The sequence below is a fragment of the Felis catus genome, chromosome B3 (genome assembly GCF_018350175.1).
Source record: "Felis catus isolate Fca126 chromosome B3, F.catus_Fca126_mat1.0, whole genome shotgun sequence".
Lineage (NCBI taxonomy): Eukaryota > Metazoa > Chordata > Mammalia > Carnivora > Felidae > Felis > Felis catus.
In genome coordinates this window covers 98,099,441-98,119,494 of record NC_058373.1, presented here as the reverse complement: position 1 = coordinate 98,119,494, position 20,054 = coordinate 98,099,441, and the positions used below count along the sequence as shown (strand labels likewise).

The window sequence follows — 20,054 nt, the reverse complement described above, 5'->3', positions numbered from 1 at the left end:
AGAAGGAAAAGAAAATACATTTATATACTGTTATCAAAAAAACCTCTGCATCTAAGTGTTACTAGCACAGTTAAAACCCATGTTGTTCAAGGGTCAACTGTACACATAGAGTTGGAAACATTCAAAAACATTAAAAAATGTACATACCCTTTAATAAAACAATTCCATTTCCAGGAATTTATCCTAAGGAAATTATCGAGACTGTGCGTATGTATTTGTCTACATAAAGGTTCATTATAGCATTATTTATAGAATGACAAATTGGAAACAATCTAAATGCCTAACTGTAGGATAACGGAAATAAATTATGTCATGGCTATGCTATGCAAAATATGGACCCATCTGAAATCATGTGATTGAAAAATACCTAATCATAAGAAAATATGTTCACCTATTTTAAGAAAAAAAGCAGATGGGAAGTATCATTTCCATTAAGGCAAACAAACAAATACACCTGCATGTATAGTCATTGAAAAAAGTCAATTTTAGAAGTATTTGATTTCTCAGCAATTGTCTGGGCCTTTAATCATCTTTGACTAAGCTATTTGGAAAATTTTGGTTACCCTTTCTGCTGAATATCAACTGTGTCATGTTCAGGACTATCTCCACCGTTCTAATTTGCAGAGACTATAAGTGTGGGAAGTAAAATACTACAGTTCTTATAATTGCATCTTAGATTTCTGATTTAGATTTTGCCCATGAAAGGCACTCATGACCTCTGGAAGAGACAGCAAAGAAGAAACTTACACTGTCTTCTAGTAGAACGGATAGATATGAGAGCAGACAGAGCCCATGGCCAAAGGTATGGCATTGTTCTAATTCACAGACAGTAGCTAACATTTTGGGCAGATGGTCAGGTATTTCAAAGAAGTATGTGTCTGGACCTTTGGAATGGGCATGGAGTATAAGTATAGCCAATTCCATGTGAATGCTCACCAGACGGCATTCACTGCAGAGAAGGTACTCAAAAATCAGATGGACAAGATGATTTGTTTTGTGTGATCTAGTCAGCCTCCTACTCCAGCCAATTCTGCTCAGTATGCTCACAAACTAAATCAGCAAAAGAAACATGAAGCATCTATATTAATATCAAACAAAATGGACTTTGGGGAAAAAAGCATTCCTTAAGATAAAGAGGATCACTAGATAGGAATAAAAGGCTCAATTCTTCAGGAAAATGTAAGAAGTCCATATTCATGTGCACCTAACAACACAGCTCAAAAGTCAATAAAAGCTTGACAGACCAAGGGGAAATTAACAAATCCACTATCATCTTTTAAAATTTCTATCAGATTTTTAAAGTATCTATCAGATATCAGTATCTGATAGATCAAACAGCCCAGAAATCAGAGTATGGAAAACATGAATATACATTTAATAAGCTTAAACTATATAGAATTATTGAATCACTACAATGTACATCCAAAACTAATATAACACTATATTTTAGCTCTACTGGAATTAAAAAAATTTTAAAGTGATTGACAGCAAATGCAACCTTTAAATACTTTATTTATATTAACTTATTTGTCTTTAAAATAAACCCATTCATTCACTCTTTAAAAAAAAATAAGCTTGAGCTAGCAAACATATATAAGCACAGTCCATCAAAAATTAGAAAACATAAAATGCTTTCCAGGATTTTGTGGAAATCTATAAAAATTAAACATGTACTAGGACGACAAAGTAAGTTTCAACAAAGTTCACAGCATGAGTATAAACATGAACAGCTCAATACTGTAGCAACTAACCACATGAGGCTGTTTAAATTGACTACAATTAAATAAAAGTAAATATTTGGTCTTCATTCTCACTAGCCATACTTCAACCCTTCAAAAGATATACATGGCTAGTGACTACCATATTGGACAGTACAGACACAGAACATTTTTATGACCACTGAAAGTGGTACTGCTATGTAATATTAACTAGAGTAAAATTAAGTATCACATAAGTAACAAAATTTAGAAAAATCCATACTTTCTTTCTTTCTTTTTTTTAAAGATTTTATTTTTAAGTAATCTATACACGCAACATAGGGTTTGAACCCATGATCCTGAGATCAAGAGTTGCATGCTCTACTGAGTGAGCCAGCCAGATGCCCTAAAAATCCATACCAAATTTGTACCATGGTACAAATCATTGTAGACATTTAAAATACTTGAAACTAAATGAAAATTAATCTACTGCATATCAACATATATAGGATACAAGAAGACAAGCTGAAAATCAGTGAGCTCAGTATCCAACTTTTTAAGTTAAAAAGAGAATATAGAATAAAATCAAAGAAAGTAAAAAAATAAAATAATAGAGATACATGGAAATTAAGTAAATATAAAGAAAAAAGGAGAGATTAAACAATAAAAGATATAGTAAGGAAAACACAACATTAAGCAGAGAAAATAACAGATAATTAAGAACAACCTCATGCTAAGCTGATGTATGGACAGATTCCAAGAAAAATACAAATTACTAAAACTGAATCAAGAAGAAATAAAAAGCTTTAATTGTTCCAAAACCCATACTGAAGCTAAATCAATAGTTCAAAATCTTGGGGCACCTGGGTGGTTCAGTCAGTTAAGCATCTGACTCTTGGTTTTGGCTCAGGTCACGATCTCATGGTTTTGTGAGTTCGAGTCCCATGTTGGGCTCTGCATGGACAGTGTGGAGCCTGCTTGGGATTCTGTGTCTCCCTCTCTCTGTCCCTTCCCCACTCATGTGGTCTCTGTCTCTCTATAAAAATAAATAAATAAACTTAAAAAAAATAGTTCAAAATCTTACTATAAAGTAAACAGTAGTTTTAATAAACTAGTTTTCCCAAACTGGATCAATCTAATTTTATATAAACTCTTCTAGAGAATAGGAAAAAAAAAAAAAGAAAGAAAGAATCATCTTCCACTCATTTCATAAAGTTACCATAGACTTGATATATTGAAATTCAGACAAAGTAAGTTTGAAAAGGGAATATTGGGGCGCCTGGGTGGCACAGTCGGTTAAGCGTCCGACTTTGGCCAGGTCACGATCTCGCGGTCTGTGAGTTCGAGCCCCGCATCAGGCTCTGGGCTGATGGCTCAGAGCCTGGAGCCTGCTTCCTATTCTGTGTCTCCCTCTCTCTCTGCCCCTCCCCTGTTCATGCTCTGTCTCTCTCTGTCCCAAAAATAAATAAACGTTGAAAAAAAAAAATTTTGAAAAGGGAATATTGATTATAAGCATGCTTGAAAATATTTTTTAAAAATTAGAAAATCTAGCAACATATTTAAAAAGGTAATACAGTATGTCTTGGCTTATTCTAGGAAGGCAGGATCACTTCAACACAAAAGATACCTTAATGTAATTAAACACAGGAACAAATTAAAGAATAAGAACCATATGATTATTTCAATAAATACAGAAAATGAATTATAATTCCATATCCAGTGATAATTAAAAAAAAACTTTTATTTAGGAAAAAAGGAGAATGTTCTTATTCTAAGATAAGAAAAAGACTTAAAAGATAAAGACTAAAAAGGAATGAATAAAGCTGTCAATATTGTAGGTGGTATGCTTCATTACATAGAAAATTCTACAGAATCAAAGACAGTTCATTAAAATTAATAAGGAGCACCTGGCTGGCTTTTTGGTTAAACATCTGACTCTTGATTTGGGCTCAGGTCATGATCTCATGGTCAGGATAGAGCCCCATGTTGGGCTCTGTGCTGGGCATGGAGCCTATTTGGGATTCTCTCTCTTTCTCTCTCTGCCCCTTCCCAACTCTCACACATGCACTCTTTCTCTCTGTCTCTCTGTCTCTCTGTCTCTCTGTCTCTCTCTCTCTCTCTCTCACACACACACACACACACACACACACACACAAATATTAATAAGAGAGTTTTGCAAGGTTGCTAGATATAAGATAAATATGTAAAAATCAATTGCATTTTTATTAATAGCTAGTAAAAAATATAACAAGGAAAAATCATAGCAAATAAAAAATACAAGGAAAATAATAAATCTAACAAATACAAGCCATCCCTTCAATGAGAGCTTTTAAACTATTGAAAGACATAAACAAACAAAATCTAAATAAATGAAGGAATATACTATGTACATGAATAGAAATATTCAGTACAGTAAAAATTCTATCAAATTAATCTACAAACAGGATACAATTTTAATTTAAAAAATCCCACTGGGCTTTCCAAAGAACTTGAAAACCTGATTCTAAAATTTTATACAAAAGCAAAAGCCAAGAATAAAGAATAGTTCAAAACACCAATAAATAAGAACACAATGAGACAATCTGTTCTACCATATATGAAGACACTATGAAACCACAGCAATTAAAACTGTTATTGACACAAGGATAGACAAAGAGCACTGGAGCACAATAAAAAAGTGCAGAAACAGACTCACACATATTCAGGAGTAATATCTGACAATACAGTTTGGAGATCAATGGGAAAAAAGTGTATTATTCACTAATGAGTCTGGGACACTTGGTTGTCCATATGGAAAAAAAAGTCCAAGAGATTTCTACATACTAGCCATAAAAATAAAATCCAAATAGTTCTAGAGCTTAAAATGAAGTTGGGAAGTCTGCAGAGTAGGAAGCACCAGGAATCTGTGTCCCTACCATGACAACAATTACACTGACAGAATCTACCTGATAGAACTATTGGAACTCTGGAAGGCTTACAACTTCTGGGGGGAGGCATGAACGGTAGATTGTGGTTAATTTTAGTCAATTTCAACTCTTAACTCAGCAGCGGCTACTGATCCTCCTCCCCTCAGCCCTATGGCAGGCAGTTAATGCGCATTACACACAGCTTACAGAAGTCAGGGTAGTCAGTAAGGACCCTGTCCTCCAAAATTTGGGGATTTGTGTTCCAATTGCTGATTGCTGCTTCTTATCACAAAGGTACAGACACAGAGTTGTATTCTCCCCCATTGCTGACTGCCACTTCCTTCTCGGTGAAGTGACTTCCAGGAGATTTAATGGGCCAGTACCTTTTTGGCGGGGGTGGGGGGGTGGGAAGGGGGAAAGGGGGAGCGGGGGAGAGGGAGAAGGAAAGACAGAGAGAGAGACAGAGAGAGAGAATCTTAAGCAGGCTCCATGCTTAGTGCAGAGCCTGGCATGGGGCTCGATCCAGTGACCCTGGGATCAAGACCTGAGCCAAAACAAGAGTCAGATGCTCAACCAACTGAGCCACCCAGATGCCCCAAGGGCCAGTCCCTTTTTTCCCTTCTTCAGTTTTTACTTTTTCCTCTTTTGGGAGTCAGACATTAAAGATGAGGATATTCAAAGGTAACTGCATATACAGGGAAAATAAAAAACTCACCACACATGCCCACAGAATGGCAGAGGCTCAAAAAAGACCTGAGAATGTCTTAACTTTATACCTCAGGCTGATTGTCAGCATAAAGACATATATTTCATCCTATAATGATGAAAACAAACAAATCCCAAACACAGGAAACCCTGGGGAAGGAAGAGAATCTGACTTTCCTATTTTTTTTTTCATAGTGCTTGCTATTTATTGAAAAGAATGTAAATGTTTTTTCCAGGTGGTACTGAGGAGATGGGCGGAGTGCTTGTTTTTGTTTGTTTTGTTTTTAGCATGCACACATCTGTGGGAATGCTGCAGTTTTGAAAGAAAAAGGCCAGTTGTGCAAAACTGATGCATAGGAGAAAAGAAATGTCAACAATTTAGCTCCCAGGCACACTAGGCCCCTACAGCAATCTGGTGGGGCAGGGGAGGATTCTGGGAGTAGATAGGGAACTAACCAAGTTGAAAGTAACTTTCTTATTTCTCATCACATTATTGGATTCAAATGTCCAGTCTTAACAAATCACAAGGCATGCAAAGAAACAGGAAGATATGACCCATTCAAAAGAAAAAAAAAGTAAATAGAAACTGTCCCAGAGAAAGACCAGATGGTGAACCTACTAAACAAACATCTTATTAAAATGACTGTCTTAAAGATGCTCAAAAAAACTAAATGAAAATGCAGAAAGTCAAGAAAACACTGAACAGAAATGGAAATATCAACAAAGAAATAGACATAAAAGAAGCCAAAAAGAAATTCTAGAGCTGAAAAGTACAATAACCGAACTGAAGAACTCACAAGAACAATTCATAGGGATATTTGAGCACACAAAGGAAATGATGAGCCGCTGGAGACAGGGAAATTGAAATTATCAGGGTTGCAGAAAAGACGGAAAAAGGACTGAAGAAAAATGAACAGAGCCTAAGGGAAACACAGGACACCATCAAGCAGACCAACATACACACTGTTAAGAGTACGAAAAGGAGAGGAAAGAGGTACAGAGACTTTTTTGAAGAAACAATGCCCTAAACTTCCCAAAATTGCTAAAGGACATGAATATAAACATTTAAAGGCTCAACTAACTCCAAGCAGGAGACCCACACTGAGACATATTATAACCAACTTGCTGAAAGACAAAGACAAAGATAGAATTCTGAAAGCAGCGAGAGAGAACTGATATTACGTACAAGGAATCCTCAATAAGGTTGGCAGCAGATTACTCATGAGAAACTTTGGAGGCCAGAATACACTGGGCTGATATATTCAAAGTGCTTTTTAAAAAATCTGTCAACTGGGGCGCCTGGGTGGCTCAGTCGGTTAAGCGTCCGACTTCGGCTCAGGTCGTGATCTTGCAGTCCGTGAGTTTGAGCCCCGCGTTGGGCTCTGTGCTAACAGCTCAGAACCTGGAGCCTGTTTCAAATTCTGTGTCTCCTTCTCTCTGACCCTCCCCCATTCATGCTCTGTCTCCCTCTGTCTCAAAAATAAATAAAGGTTAAAAAAATTAAAAAAATAAATAAATAAATAAATAAATAAATAAAAAATCTGTCAACCAAGAATCCTGTTTGGCAAAAATGTCCTTCAAAAGTGAGGGAGAAATTAAGACATCTCAAATAAACAAAAGCTGAGAAAATTTGTTACCACCAGACTTGCCCTGCAAGAAATGTGAAAGGGACTCCCATGGGTTGAAATGAAACCACACTGGACAGTAACTCAAAACCATCTGAAGAAATAAAATTCTCAGTAAAGGTAAATACTTGGGCAATTATAAAAGCTAGTATTATTAAAACAACATTCTGTAATGTTGTTTCTTTGTTTTCTACATGATCTAAGTACCAATATATTAAAAAAAAACAATTACTAACCTAAAAATTAGCATTATGACTTTTGTTTATAATTTCACATTTTGTTTTCTACATAATTTAAGGCACTAATACATTTTTTAATTGAAGTATAGTTGATACACAATGTTACAATAGTTTCAGGTGTACAATACAGTGATTCCACAAGTTTATACATTATGCTATGTTCACAAGTGTAGCTTCCATCAGTCACTATATAACCCTATTACAATACCATTGACTATATTCCCTGTGCTGTACCTTTATCCCCATGACTTATTTATTCCATAACTGGAAACCTGTATCTCCTACTCCCCTTCACCCATTTTGCTCATTCTCCCCACACCGCTCTTTTATCTGTCAAGCATCAGTTTGTTCTCTGTAGTTATGACTCTGTTTCAGCTTTTTGTTTTGTTTTTTTGGATTCCACATAAAAGTGAAACCATATGATATATGTTTTTCAGTCTGACTTATTTCATTTAGCATAATACCTTCTAGGTCCACTCATATTGTCACAAATGGCAAGAGCACATCTTTCTTATGGATAATAATATTTCTGTGTGTGTGTGTGTGTGTGTGTGTGTGTGTGTGTGTGTGTTTGAAATATACATACAGAATATGCATATTTTGAATTAAGTTTTCATTTTCTTTGGGTAAATACCCGGTAGTGAAATTACTGGATCATGTTCTATTTCTATTTTTAATTTTTTGAGGAACCTCCATACTGTATTCTACAGTGGCTGCACCATTTTACATTCCCACCAACTGTGAGGATTCCTTTTTCTGCACATTTTGGCAAACACTTGTTATCTCTTGTCTTCTTTATTCTAGCCATTCTGACAAGTGTAAGGTTACATCTCATTGTGTTTTTGATTTGCATTTCCTAATGATTAATGATGTGGAGCATCTTTCCATGTGATTGTTGGCCATCTGTATGTCTTCTTTGGGGACTAATGCATTTTTAAAAATAACGAGTAGTTTATGTTTTGTACACATACTGTATAAAGATGTAATTGTGTGATGTCAGTAACTAAAAGGGGTGCATATAGAGCTAAAAAGGAGCAGAGTTTTTATAGGTTATTGAAATTTGATATAATTTCAAATTAGAGTATAGTAACTTTAGGATATTAAATGTAATCCTCATGGTAACCACAAAGAAAATAGTTCTAGAATGTCTTAGTTCAGGCTGCTATAACAAAACACCACAGACTGGGTAGTTGATAACGAAATTTAGTTCTTAGTTCCGGAGGCTAGAGGACCAAGATTAGGGTGCCAGCATGGTCAGGTGAGGACCTTCTTCCAAGTCGAAGAGTCCGCATTGAATCCTGGCACGGTGGGAGGGGCTAGGGAACCCTGTGGGGCTTCTTTAAAGAGAGGGCTGTTCATCCCATTCATCTTATTCAGAGCGTTTCACTCTCATGACCTAAGCATCTTCCAATGCCCCCACTTCCTGTACTATCACATTTGACATGAATTTTGGGGGGATACCAATATTCAAGCCATAGTGTATGCTATACACAAAACATAAATGATAAGGGAATTAACATGTTACACTACAGGAGCATGTGGATGGCTCAGTCAGTTAAGCATCCGACCCTTGGTTTCTGCTCTGGTCATGATCTCACAGTTCATTAGATCAAGCCCAATATTGGACTCCATACTGATAGCATGGAGCCTGCTTGGGATTCTCTCTCTCTCTTTCTCTCTCTCCCCCCACCCCCCCATTCTCACACAGGTGCACATGTACATGCGCTCTCTCTCTCTCTCAAAATAAATAAATAAACTTTTAAAAAGTTACACTACAAAAAAATTTTGAGAAAATTAGTAAATTTATGTTTATAAAAAACATCTATGTTTTACATATTCTTTTGTACAGATACTTTTCATAAAATTTTATATAAAAGAGGAAAAGCCTCTAAATGTAAAAACACCCCACCTTTTTTTTTTGACCAAAATTTTCTCACAGTAGACCATTTTCCTGATGATCACAGGTTTCATTTAGAGTCTAGTCACTGGTTCTAAAGATAGTAAAGACTACAGAGTTTGAAACAGAGCAAAGATATAACCCAGGAGTCATCAAGACAAGGTGTAAGCAGATACAAAGTATAAAAAATACATATCTTTGGGAAAATGTATTTGAGACAAGATGTCAGGAAGGCAAATTAGCAAAATGAGATGGGAGAGTCTGTAGGGGAAGTACATGTATGACTCATTAGAAATTTTATTTTGTTTCAGAAGGAATAGATACATACAGAATGAGGCGAGTAAAAAGGCACAAATAGTCTTATTTTAAGAAAAACAGAATACAACCAACTGGAAAAGAAAGAAAAGGAAGTAACTATACTCAAGATCATTTATAATCTTGCCTCAAAAAACAAAAACAGAAACCTAACGCTTTTTCAACAGACGTTCCCTATACTTACTGCAAATATTATTTTTCTAAAGCATCAGTGTACTGACAGTTTCTGTTACACGGTAGAAAAACCAAATTCCCATGTGAACTCCCAAGTTTTAAGCAACTGTAATTAACAAAAACAAATTTTAAAGAATGCACTTTTGTTTTGCTTCTGGTAGTACTTAAATTCTAAGCTCAACATTGAAAGACTGCTTTCCGAGCTACTGCCTCTGATAGCCATCTGTATCTTTTATTTTCCACACTAGTACATTCTTCGCCTTCTTTTCTAGTCCAAAGCGATTAAGTTTATACAGCATTGATTTCTTATACCAGCTTAAGCCTAGACGGGCTTGACATGGCACCTTTTTGGCATACTATTTTAGTTCCTGGCCTTCATCAAGTGGACTGGGGAAGCAAACAACCCTGAACTTAAACCTTAGATCTATAATTTATAAATTATGGGACCTCTGGCACATTCCTCATGCTGAGTCTCGGATTCCTTACATATTAAAATGAGAATAACGTCTACCTCTGAAAAATGGACTTTTAAATGCTTACATTTATTGAAACTTCTGGTTCGGTGTAGATTTAGGTATAGGTGTTGGGATTCTCAGTTCTACTCACAGACCTGCTTCTCAGTTGTATCTCTGGATATGATCCTCAAATAACATCCCCAATTCTTGGTTAGTAGAGCTGCTTTTTTTGCTTTGTAACTTCCATGGTCCTATTAGAACCTAACAGGTCACTGATCACTCAGATAAAAAGATTAGCTGTGATATGGTCCTATAGTGTACTTCTCTCAATTTTAGGTATCCTGTACAAATTTTGCAAATTCTCTCTTGCCCTTTTCTTGGAAATAACTATATTTTCCAATTCTGGGGAGTCTACCTTTGGCCTTGACCTAGTGCTTTCTAACTTGTCTGAAATATATTTAGCCAGATGATAAGGTCAGTTCATTGTCTTAAGAAAAATAATAAAGCTATCATCTGAGTTTTTAAAAGCTGAGTTTTAAAAGCTATCACCTGAGCCTGTTTTCTCTCTACCCTCACACCATGCCCCATTATCTTATAAAACATTCCACAGCATTATGCTATAGAAAATCAATTAGAAGGCAACCCGAGGTTCTAATTTCCTCTAACTTACTAAATATATGATTTTTGCCAAGTCATTTAACTTATCTGAGACTCAGTTTTTTTATTTGCAAAAGAGGGATTATGTCTACTCAGAGGCTAAAGAGCAAAGGTAATAACGCAGGTGATGGGCATTAAGGAGGGCACTTGTGATGAGCACTGGGTGCTGTTAAGTGATGAATCACTGAATGCTATTCCTGAAACCAATATTGCACTGCATGCTAACTAAAATTTTAAAAAATAATGATGCAGATGACTGTGCCTTAAACACTGTAGTTCTATACAATTCAGCAGATATTTTCAACTCCTAAGAGGCAGTATAGCATGCTGGTGAAGATAAAAAGAATTTGAAGTCAAACCGCCAGAGTTGGAATCCTGGCTTCATCACTTACCTTTAATATGTAAAATGAGGATTACAGTACCTACCTCATATGATATTAGCTCAGTGACATTAGCTATTAATGTTATTTTTAAATGCCTACTCAGTGTTAGGTATTACACTAGGTGCTGGTAATAAAATGAAATCAGGACAGACATGGCTAACATCTTCGCCAAAAAAGCTCTACTTCTTACTCCATGTTACTACATTTTTCTAAGTCATTTACATCATACATACTTTATTTCTTGAAGTTTATTTATTATTTATTTTGAAAAAGAGAGACAGAGACAGACAGCATGCACACACAAGTTGGTGGGGGCGGAGGGGAGGAGGCAAAGAGAGAAGAGAGAATTCCAAGCAGGCTCCACGCTGTCAATGTGAAGCTGGATGTGGAGCTCAAATTCACAAACTGTGAGATCATGACCTGAGCCAAAACCAAGAGTCGATGCTTAACCAACTAGCCATCCAGGCACCTCACGTCATATATACTTCATAGCAAAGAAAAATCCGAGTACTAAAGCACTTCCATAGAGGATCAAGACTGCACAATTCCAGTATTTCTTTTCTGTGAAAATTTCCAGTGACCACACTTTAGTATAATACTTTAGTATTTCTTTTCCTAATTCATCACTTGAGTTGAGAGTCTCTTGATGACTTCTGGGTAAACCATCTGGGACATGTTCCCATCAAATATAAATTATCCAGTGCTCGTCAATCACCTGAAATGCTAATTAAAAGGCAGATTCCTAGACTTCATATCAGCTATTGATTGAAAAACTCTGGCTAATTTGCAATGACATGGATGGAAATAGTATAATGCTAAGAGAAATAAGTCAATCAGAGAAAAACAAATACCATATGATTTCATTCATATGTGGAGTTTAAGAAACAAAACAAATGAGGAAAGGGAAAAAAGAGAGGCAAACCAAGAAACAGACTCTTAACTATAGAGAACAGACTGATGGTTATCAGAGGGAGGTGGGTGGGGGGCATGGGTTAAACAGGTGATGGGGATGAAGGAGTGCACTTGTTGTAATGAGCACTGGGTGATGTATACAAGTGTTGAATCATTATATTGTACACCTGAAACTAATATAACACTGTATGTTAATGAGACTTAAAATTTTAAAAAAATAAAAAAAATAATTAAAAAAGGGAAAAACTCTTGCTCGAAGATGTAGAAATATGCATTTCTAACAATTTCCCAACGTGATTTTTATGCAAATCCCATTTGAGAAACACATTTCCAAGAGGAAAAAACCTCCACCATATAAGAAATCTGAAACCAAAGAAAATACTGAAGAATAATGATCCGAAGCTTCACTAAGAAGAACTTTAATGCTCAGAATAAATTTTCACATGCCTGTCTCTTAACATGGTTGAGTCAACAATGCACAGAGATCAAGATCAAAACTGACTTGAACATCCACACCTGAACCATGAGTGTTCAAGAAATTCCTAGTCTAGCGGCGCCTGGATGGCTCAGTCGAGGGACCCACTGTTGATTTAGGTTCAGGTCATAATACCACAGTGAGTTCGAGCCCCACATGGGTCTCTGCACTGGCAGCTCAGAGCCTGCTTAGGATTCTCTCTCACTCCCCCTTTCTGTGCCCGCCCCCCCCCTTTCTCTCTCTCAAAATAAATAAACTTTTAAAAAAAGAAAAGAAATTCCTACTCTAGGCCAAGGAAAAGTTAGGGGGACAGTGAAAACGCTTACTCATAATCTCCTAAGAAGCAAAGAAAACAGTGTTATTACAATACTCACACTTACTGAGGTTTGGTAATCTCAGAAAATGCAACTGCTTTCTCTTAAATTCATACAACTAGAGCCAGACCTCCCTGCCCTAGCTCCCCACACCTACCACAAACGTTGCCTACTGGGAGTTAAGTTGGCCCTGTGAACAACCAGGCAAGGAGAAATACGGTCTTTTGATAAAAGTAAGCCCCCCCAAAATTTAAATTTATACCTCCTGGTCCGATGGACAGTTATAGGAGAGTTCTCACTGAGACACAGAAGAGATCCAGGAGCTCCAAACTCCTAGAGGATGTGTGTAAACTTTCCAAATAACAAAGCTAATGAACAAAATATTTCTCTACCCACCGAGGAACAGTGGCCTGAGATCTGCTCTGGGTCAGAAAACAAAATGCCCTGAAAGGCTTTGGTTCCTAAGATGGTAGTGAGGTTAGCACTGTGACTGGAAGAAAACCCGAGCCGAGGGCAGAAAAAGACGCCCAATCTGCCCACACTCTCCGTCCTGAACCAAGTCTGGAGCAGCAGAGCGGGGCGGGGCCGCGATTTCTCCTGCATCACTGCGTTCTCTCTTCCCCGCCTGCGTGAGCGCCGCCCACCCACTCGCGGCGTGAACCCACTGGGCCTAGCCTCTCCTTCCCCCTCCCCTCGGCCTGGTGCTGAATCATGAGCCCAATATCTCCAAAAGGTAAAATCAAAGAACAATGCCACACTTAGGGCTGGCCTGAATGGGGTGCCGGATTGGGGTGGAGCAGAGGCTGGAAACCACAACTTTGCTTCCCTTCTTCCCCAATTCCCCTCCGAGCCCCAAATTAAAACAAGTACTGCAGCGGTGGGGGACTCCCAGGCGGGCGCCCCTTCCTCTGGGTTGCTCAGGTCTGCAACGCTCCCGCCGGGCTGGGCGCGCTCTGCCTCATTGTTCCAGCATGCCGCCCGCTCGGGAGCCCGCGCCCTGCCAGGCGGAAGGGCTCAAAGCTCCCGAGGAAGGGGCCGGGGCTTAGGGATCCTCACCCCCTCGCCCCTCTCGGCCGGGTAACAGCCCCTGCCTACTCTCATCGCCTTTCTGCCAAAGGATCGCTAAAGCGGAACCGACGAGTCCCCGGGAGGCGATGTGCGGGTGCTGTCCAAATGCTGCGAGGAGGAGGACTGGGGGTGGGGGAGAGACAGGGGGCTCCGGCCTGCGGAAAGCTGCAGCCCTCGCCCCACACCGCGATTCTGCTTACACGGGTACCACTCGGCCATGGTCTCTCTGGCCCTACAGGGAGCAGCTCGGTTGTGGCTCGTCTCCCAGCCCTTGGCCCTCTCGTCCCCAGAAGCAGAAACCAGAGGGCCAGTCCCCGCGCAGGCTGCAGAAGTCACCATATGTTACTCACCCCAACTGTTCCTGTCCCTGCGGTTCTTGGCCATGGTGGTCCGGGGACTGGTGGCGGTGAGGCGCTGTCACTGTGCTGGCTCTTCTCCCGGGCCGCAGGTTGCTGGCGGTGGGAGGCTCCGTGCCCGCGCTGGGCGCAGTTCGCTCAGACTCTGAGGATGTTGCTGTGGCGCTGGTGGGAAGGAGCTGGGAGGAGAAGGGAGGAGAAAGCGGGTGAACCGAGCTCAGCATCACAAGCCCGAGTTCACACAAATACCAGCGTCACACCCTCCCTACCTCAGCCCACCCCCGGAGCACGAAGACAGGGACAGACGATGTACTGCAACATCTTTCACGGAGAACACACACACACACACACACACACACACACACACACACACACACACACACAAATAAACAGTACCCCCCTCACACACACTCTCAAAGAATTTAACAGCATTAGCCAGTCACAGAATTACTAATATACTGCATTATTCTGGATGTTCAAATACCCGTTTCCTATAACAGTTACAAATTAGTACCAATATGCAGACAACATTTATATAGCCAAAGAAGTCAAAATAATCTGCACTTATCTACCAGGCACCATTTTCCCCCCATTTTAAAAGCAAGGTCATGTTGGTAAAGAGGATATCATGCATTTTTTTTACCTGTATACTGAACAGGCCTGACTTTTAAAATGAGGATAGACAAATTTAGATCAAGATTGAGATAAATGAAAGCTGGAAATTCATCATTATCTGTAAGTAACTCAACGTCTAGTGGGCAAAAATGCCCACTAGATTTGCAGAGAAAACCTCTGGAGTTACACTGGCAAATATTTTAGGTAAAATCGTATTACATAGTCTGGGTGAGCCTTGGCATCCACAAAGGTTGCAGACAATTTTGAATACAAAGCAAAAGGCAAAGACACTGATTTCTTCCTCTCTGCCTACAAACTCAGCTTTCAGTATTCTAGAAGCAGTCCTTTATGGTACTTGACCCTCAAGATACCATTAACCCATTCCTTACAGTTTTCTTCTGCATTTGGTTGTTGCCCACACTCTACAGATGCATTCTGCCTATGAGATTATTGCTAGCCTCTTAATTACCACGTCTTTGGTCTCCTCACCATAAGCAACTCTTCACTCTATGTTCACTCAATGTAATTTGCTACAATGGCTTCAGACAGGACCTTCATCCTGATAATTTCCAAATCTGTGCTTCTAGTTTCATGCTCTCTTAAAGAGAGAAAAATCGTCTTACGAGAACCAAATTTATAACTGCCCAAGGTCATCTTCATTTTGTTTTCCTACTAACACTTCAAAATCAACATGTCAAAAACCAAATTATCTCACCCACCACTGCCATATCTTATGCATTCTGTATTTCGGTTAATGGCTCTAGTGACCTCAGAGCTAGGAACACTGTAAACCAAGTTTACATTATAGTTTTAAAAGGGACGTCAGGGGGATCTGGGTGGCTCAGTCAATGAAGCATCCAGCTCTTGATTTTGGCTCAAGTCATGATCTCACAGTTAGTGAGATCGAGCCACAATTCAGGCTGTGCTGACTGCTTGGGATTCTCTCGTGCCCTCCCCCCACCTCAAAACAAACAAACTTAAAAAAATAATAAATGAAGGGGGCTGTGTTCAATAGAGTTGCATTTCCCAAACACTAATGAAACAACATAGGAAGACAGGAATTATCTCACGCCTGTATCTACAAACCAAATTCATGGATTAAAAAGAAGTGTGTTCTGCTTTTCTTGTATATCTTAATTCTCAGCTCACACTCCAGCCTGATAATTACTTTCAGGTAAATCTCATTAAAAAGAGTACAGAAGAGGGGCGCCTGGGTGGCGCAGTCGGTTAAGCGTCCGACTTCAGCCAGGTCACGATCTTGCGGTCCGTGAGTTCGAGCCCCGCGTCGGGCTCTGGGCTGATGGCTCAGAGCCTGGAGCCTGTTTCCGATTCTGTGTCTCCCTCTCTCTCTGCCCCTCCCCCGTTCATGCTCTGTCTCTCTCTGTCCCAAAAATAAATAAATGTTGAAAAAAAATTTTTTTAAAAAGAGTACAGAAGAGTCCACAGTCACGCAGACACACAAAGATACACATAAGAGGAGGAGGAGAAAGCAGAGAGTGACTGCATTTGAGTACAAGATTTCTTTTTGGGGCAATTAAAATATTTTAAAATGCGAAACTTAACAGAAGACCATGTGGGAGGGAAGGGGAAAAAAGTTACAAACAGAGAGGGAGGGAGGCAAACCATAAGATACTCTTAAATACAGAGAACAAACTGAGGGTTTAAGGGGGGTGGTGGAGAGGGGAAAGTGGGTGATGGGCATGGAGGAGGGCACTTGTTGGGATGAGCACTGGGTGTTGTATAGAAGCCAATTTGACAAATTATATTAAAAATATTTTAAAATGTTTTAAATCAGTTCTGTACAACTCTGTGGATATACTAAAAATCACTGAATTATACAATTTAAATTGGTGAATTATATGGTATGGTATTACACATCATTTGGCTGCTTTTAAAAAGTCAAGTTTATTTTAAATTGGAAAAAAGGAAGAAAAGATATTTGTACATTAGTACTCTAGAACCCTTCTCATCCTGACCCCTCTGGGATGTTACTCTGTACACTATTCCCTCCCTCCTATATCCTCAATGATTTTTTTCCTAGTTGTTCCTTCACCATGCTCATTTCCCCCAATCATAAGAAAAGGGCTCTCTCAACCTTGCCATTTGCAACAACATGGATGGACTTAGAGGGTATAATGCTAAGTGAAATAAGCCAGACAGAGAAAGACAAATACCATATGACTCCATTCAGATGTGGAATTTAAGAAAAAGCAAATGAACAAAAAAGATTAAAAAAAAAAAAAACAGACTCAAATACAGAGAACAACTGGTGGTTGCCAGAGGGGAGGTGAGAGGGGGATGAGTGAAATAAATAAAGGGGATCAAGGGCACCTTTATCTTGTTGAGCACTGAGAAATGCATGAAAGTGTCCAATTATTACATTATATACCTGAAAATAATATAACAGTGTGTGTTAATTATACTTCAATAAAAAAATAATAAAATAAAATGTAACCTCCTTAAGAAAGAAAAGGGCTCTCTCAATCAGGAGTTTCTCAATAGTGGATGCTACAACTCACTCCTTCCCTCCACAGCTAGAAATCTTGGAAACATACTTATATCAGTTAGAGTGCTTTTGACTGTAACTCAAAAGAGCTTAAACCAAAAGGACATTTAGTGTCACATGATTTTTTAGTGTCACATGATTTTTTTTAATCTGTGGGGATTAATTCAGCAGCTCAACTTTATCATTGACATGTTAGGATATAGATGTGGCTGCTGCAGAAAATTACAGTGGCTTAAGACATATTCATTTCTTTCTCATGATATAATCTTAGCATAAACCCTCCAGGGTTCATATTAATGATGGCTCTGAAATATCAAGAAACCTAAGCTTGGACTTCCATGGTATAATCCAAGATGGTTGCTTGGGCATTTGCATCTTCATTCCAGCCAAATAGAGGAGAAGAAAGGAAAGAAGGGCATATATCCATTCTAAGAGTACAACCCAGAAGTGGCACATATCACCTCTACTCAAGTACCATTGACCAGTACATGTCCTACCTATTTGACAAACACATTATGTATATGTGTATCCAACTAAAATTTAGGAGATCTAATGCTAACGAAAGAAAGGAGAGCACCTGGCTGGCTCAGGTGGAAGAACATGTGACTCTTGCTCTCAGGGTCATGAGTCTGAGCCCCATGTTGCATGTAGAGATTAAATAAAAAAAAATTTTTAAAGAAGGAAATGGATACTGGAGAATACCAGCAGACTTCATCACAAGGACCAAGGTTGCACTTTACCATCCTTAATATGTGGACTTATTTTCTAATGTCTTATTTTCTAATGCCCTTTGGGACCTATCATGGTCCCAAAATGGCATCTGCCATTCCAGTCATTAGAAGTGGGTAGCCATGTCTAGAAACAGAAAAAGGTATGTCTGTGCCTTGTGTACCTTGTTAAAAGCACTCCCATAGACTTTTTCTATGTGTTATTATCTAGAATTGTCAAGCCTAAGCCATCCCTTTAGTAACAGAAGTGAGGCTAGGCCAATCAAGATTTATCCCCTAGCATAGGGAGGGTCTCAGTCTCATCTTACAGACATAGTAACACAGGAAAGGTCAACAAAATTGTGGTTCTGATAATGAGAAGAGAAGATAGCACAAGTCCCAAGGTGATAATGACAGCTTTCATTTTCCCCTTATCCTCCACTAGTATCTTCTCTGATGGGATGACCCAAAACTTATTTCCATGGGGCCAAATCTTTAGTGGCCTTATCTTTACTGGGTTGTTGCAGTTTATCATTGTTCAGTAATACTGGACATGTGAATACCAAGAGGTATCTTAGTGCACATGTAGAACAGTCCTTCTATTCTCTTTGTGGGGCAACAAGCAATTCCCCTTGGTAATGAGGACCAATCACTCCAACCAGTACAATGATCCCCTCTCTAACCTTTGCCTCCGTAGTCCAAAGACCTCATATTGGCCAGGTGACAGTATCAGTTTCCTCTTTAATGAAATTGTGACTAAGTTATCTAGGGACAGTATCTCTCCTTTGGGCACCAGAGACTTCAGATCCACCAAGCCCAATGTTTTAAAGACAAAGTTGTAGAGACAAAAATTCTTCAAGTGAATTGTTAGTAGTAGGAAGAGCCACCACTCCACTCCTTGGTTCCTAGACCCGCACATTCTGCACGTGGGTTAGATGGCAACATATATTGGCTATAGGTTAAGTCCTATCCCATATCCTCACTGGGTTATCTCCCAGTCAGTATCACAACCAATCCTTCCGCAGGCCTTTCCTCTCTTCCCTTAAACTAGCTGCTTCTAAGTGATGGGTTTAAAGTAAGATCAATTAATTCAGTGGTTATGACTTCATTGACATATTTCCCTCAAAATAAAATGAGTTTCTTGCTTAAATTTAATGTTGTAATACATGGTGATGAAATAAGGCATTCTATAAATCCTTGGATTATGGTACTTGTAAAAAAGCTTTCCAGGCAGGGAAGGTAAACCCGTATTTGGAATATGTACTATTTCCATGAGGATGAATCCTTCTTCTCTCCATAATGGAAAGGATCTAGTATAATAAACTGCCACCAGGTGGTTGACTGGTCTAGGGAATACTACCATACTGGGGTCTCTGCAATGGCCTCTGTTATAAGCAGGTTAAGTGCTCCAAAGTGGCAGTAACTGTATTATCCTCCGGCCACCCCAGTACATTATCCTTGGCAAGTAGAAGTCCATGTTGTTGAACCCACATTTGCCGTCATTCCTTTTTTACATAGGACCACTGAACTACCACTGGGTGACCAGGTAGAGGCTGACATCCATAGGACAGATCTCTTGTAAACCTGATTATTGAAATGAATGCCCTCTTGTGGGCAGTTATGTGGTTCACAGATATTTTCACATTCTGGGCCCACTTTGAGAATACATTTGTATTACCTCTCCTACTGACTCCCTTATCTCAGATATTCTTCTTTCCAAGTTATTGGCCCACCTACTAGCCACTGTACATAAATACAGATCTATACCTCAGGCCAGCTCTCCTTCCTAACAAAGAGGGCAACCAGATGTTCTATTTAAAGTTATGCCCACAGGGAGAATTTCTCTTCCTCTGTATTTTTCAAGACCACCCCATTACAGACAGGGGCATAATTCAGAGGCTATGTGCTTCCAGTTGGATATAATGCACAACATTAATAAACCAAGCCCAAGTTTTTCCTTCCTCTGTTAAATGACCACAAGCCCATAGATATAGTTAAAAAAAAAAAAGTGGCAAAGAAGTAGGGGCAGGTACAGAGGAAATCTGTCC

At 39.1% G+C, this 20,054-nt stretch overlaps 1 protein-coding gene across 1 annotated transcript in view; it reads right to left on the bottom strand.

Annotated features, from left to right (window-relative positions):
- Positions 1 to 14,347, bottom strand: part of ATL1 (atlastin GTPase 1) — a 70,949-nt gene extending 56,602 nt beyond the window's left edge. The window contains exon 1 of the mRNA XM_003987628.6: positions 14,173 to 14,347. Coding sequence (XP_003987677.1) covers positions 14,173 to 14,206 — 34 coding nt within the window. The 5' untranslated portion in view covers positions 14,207 to 14,347. The remainder of the gene's footprint in view (positions 1 to 14,172) is intronic.
- Positions 14,348 to 20,054: the final 5,707 nt, after the last annotated feature.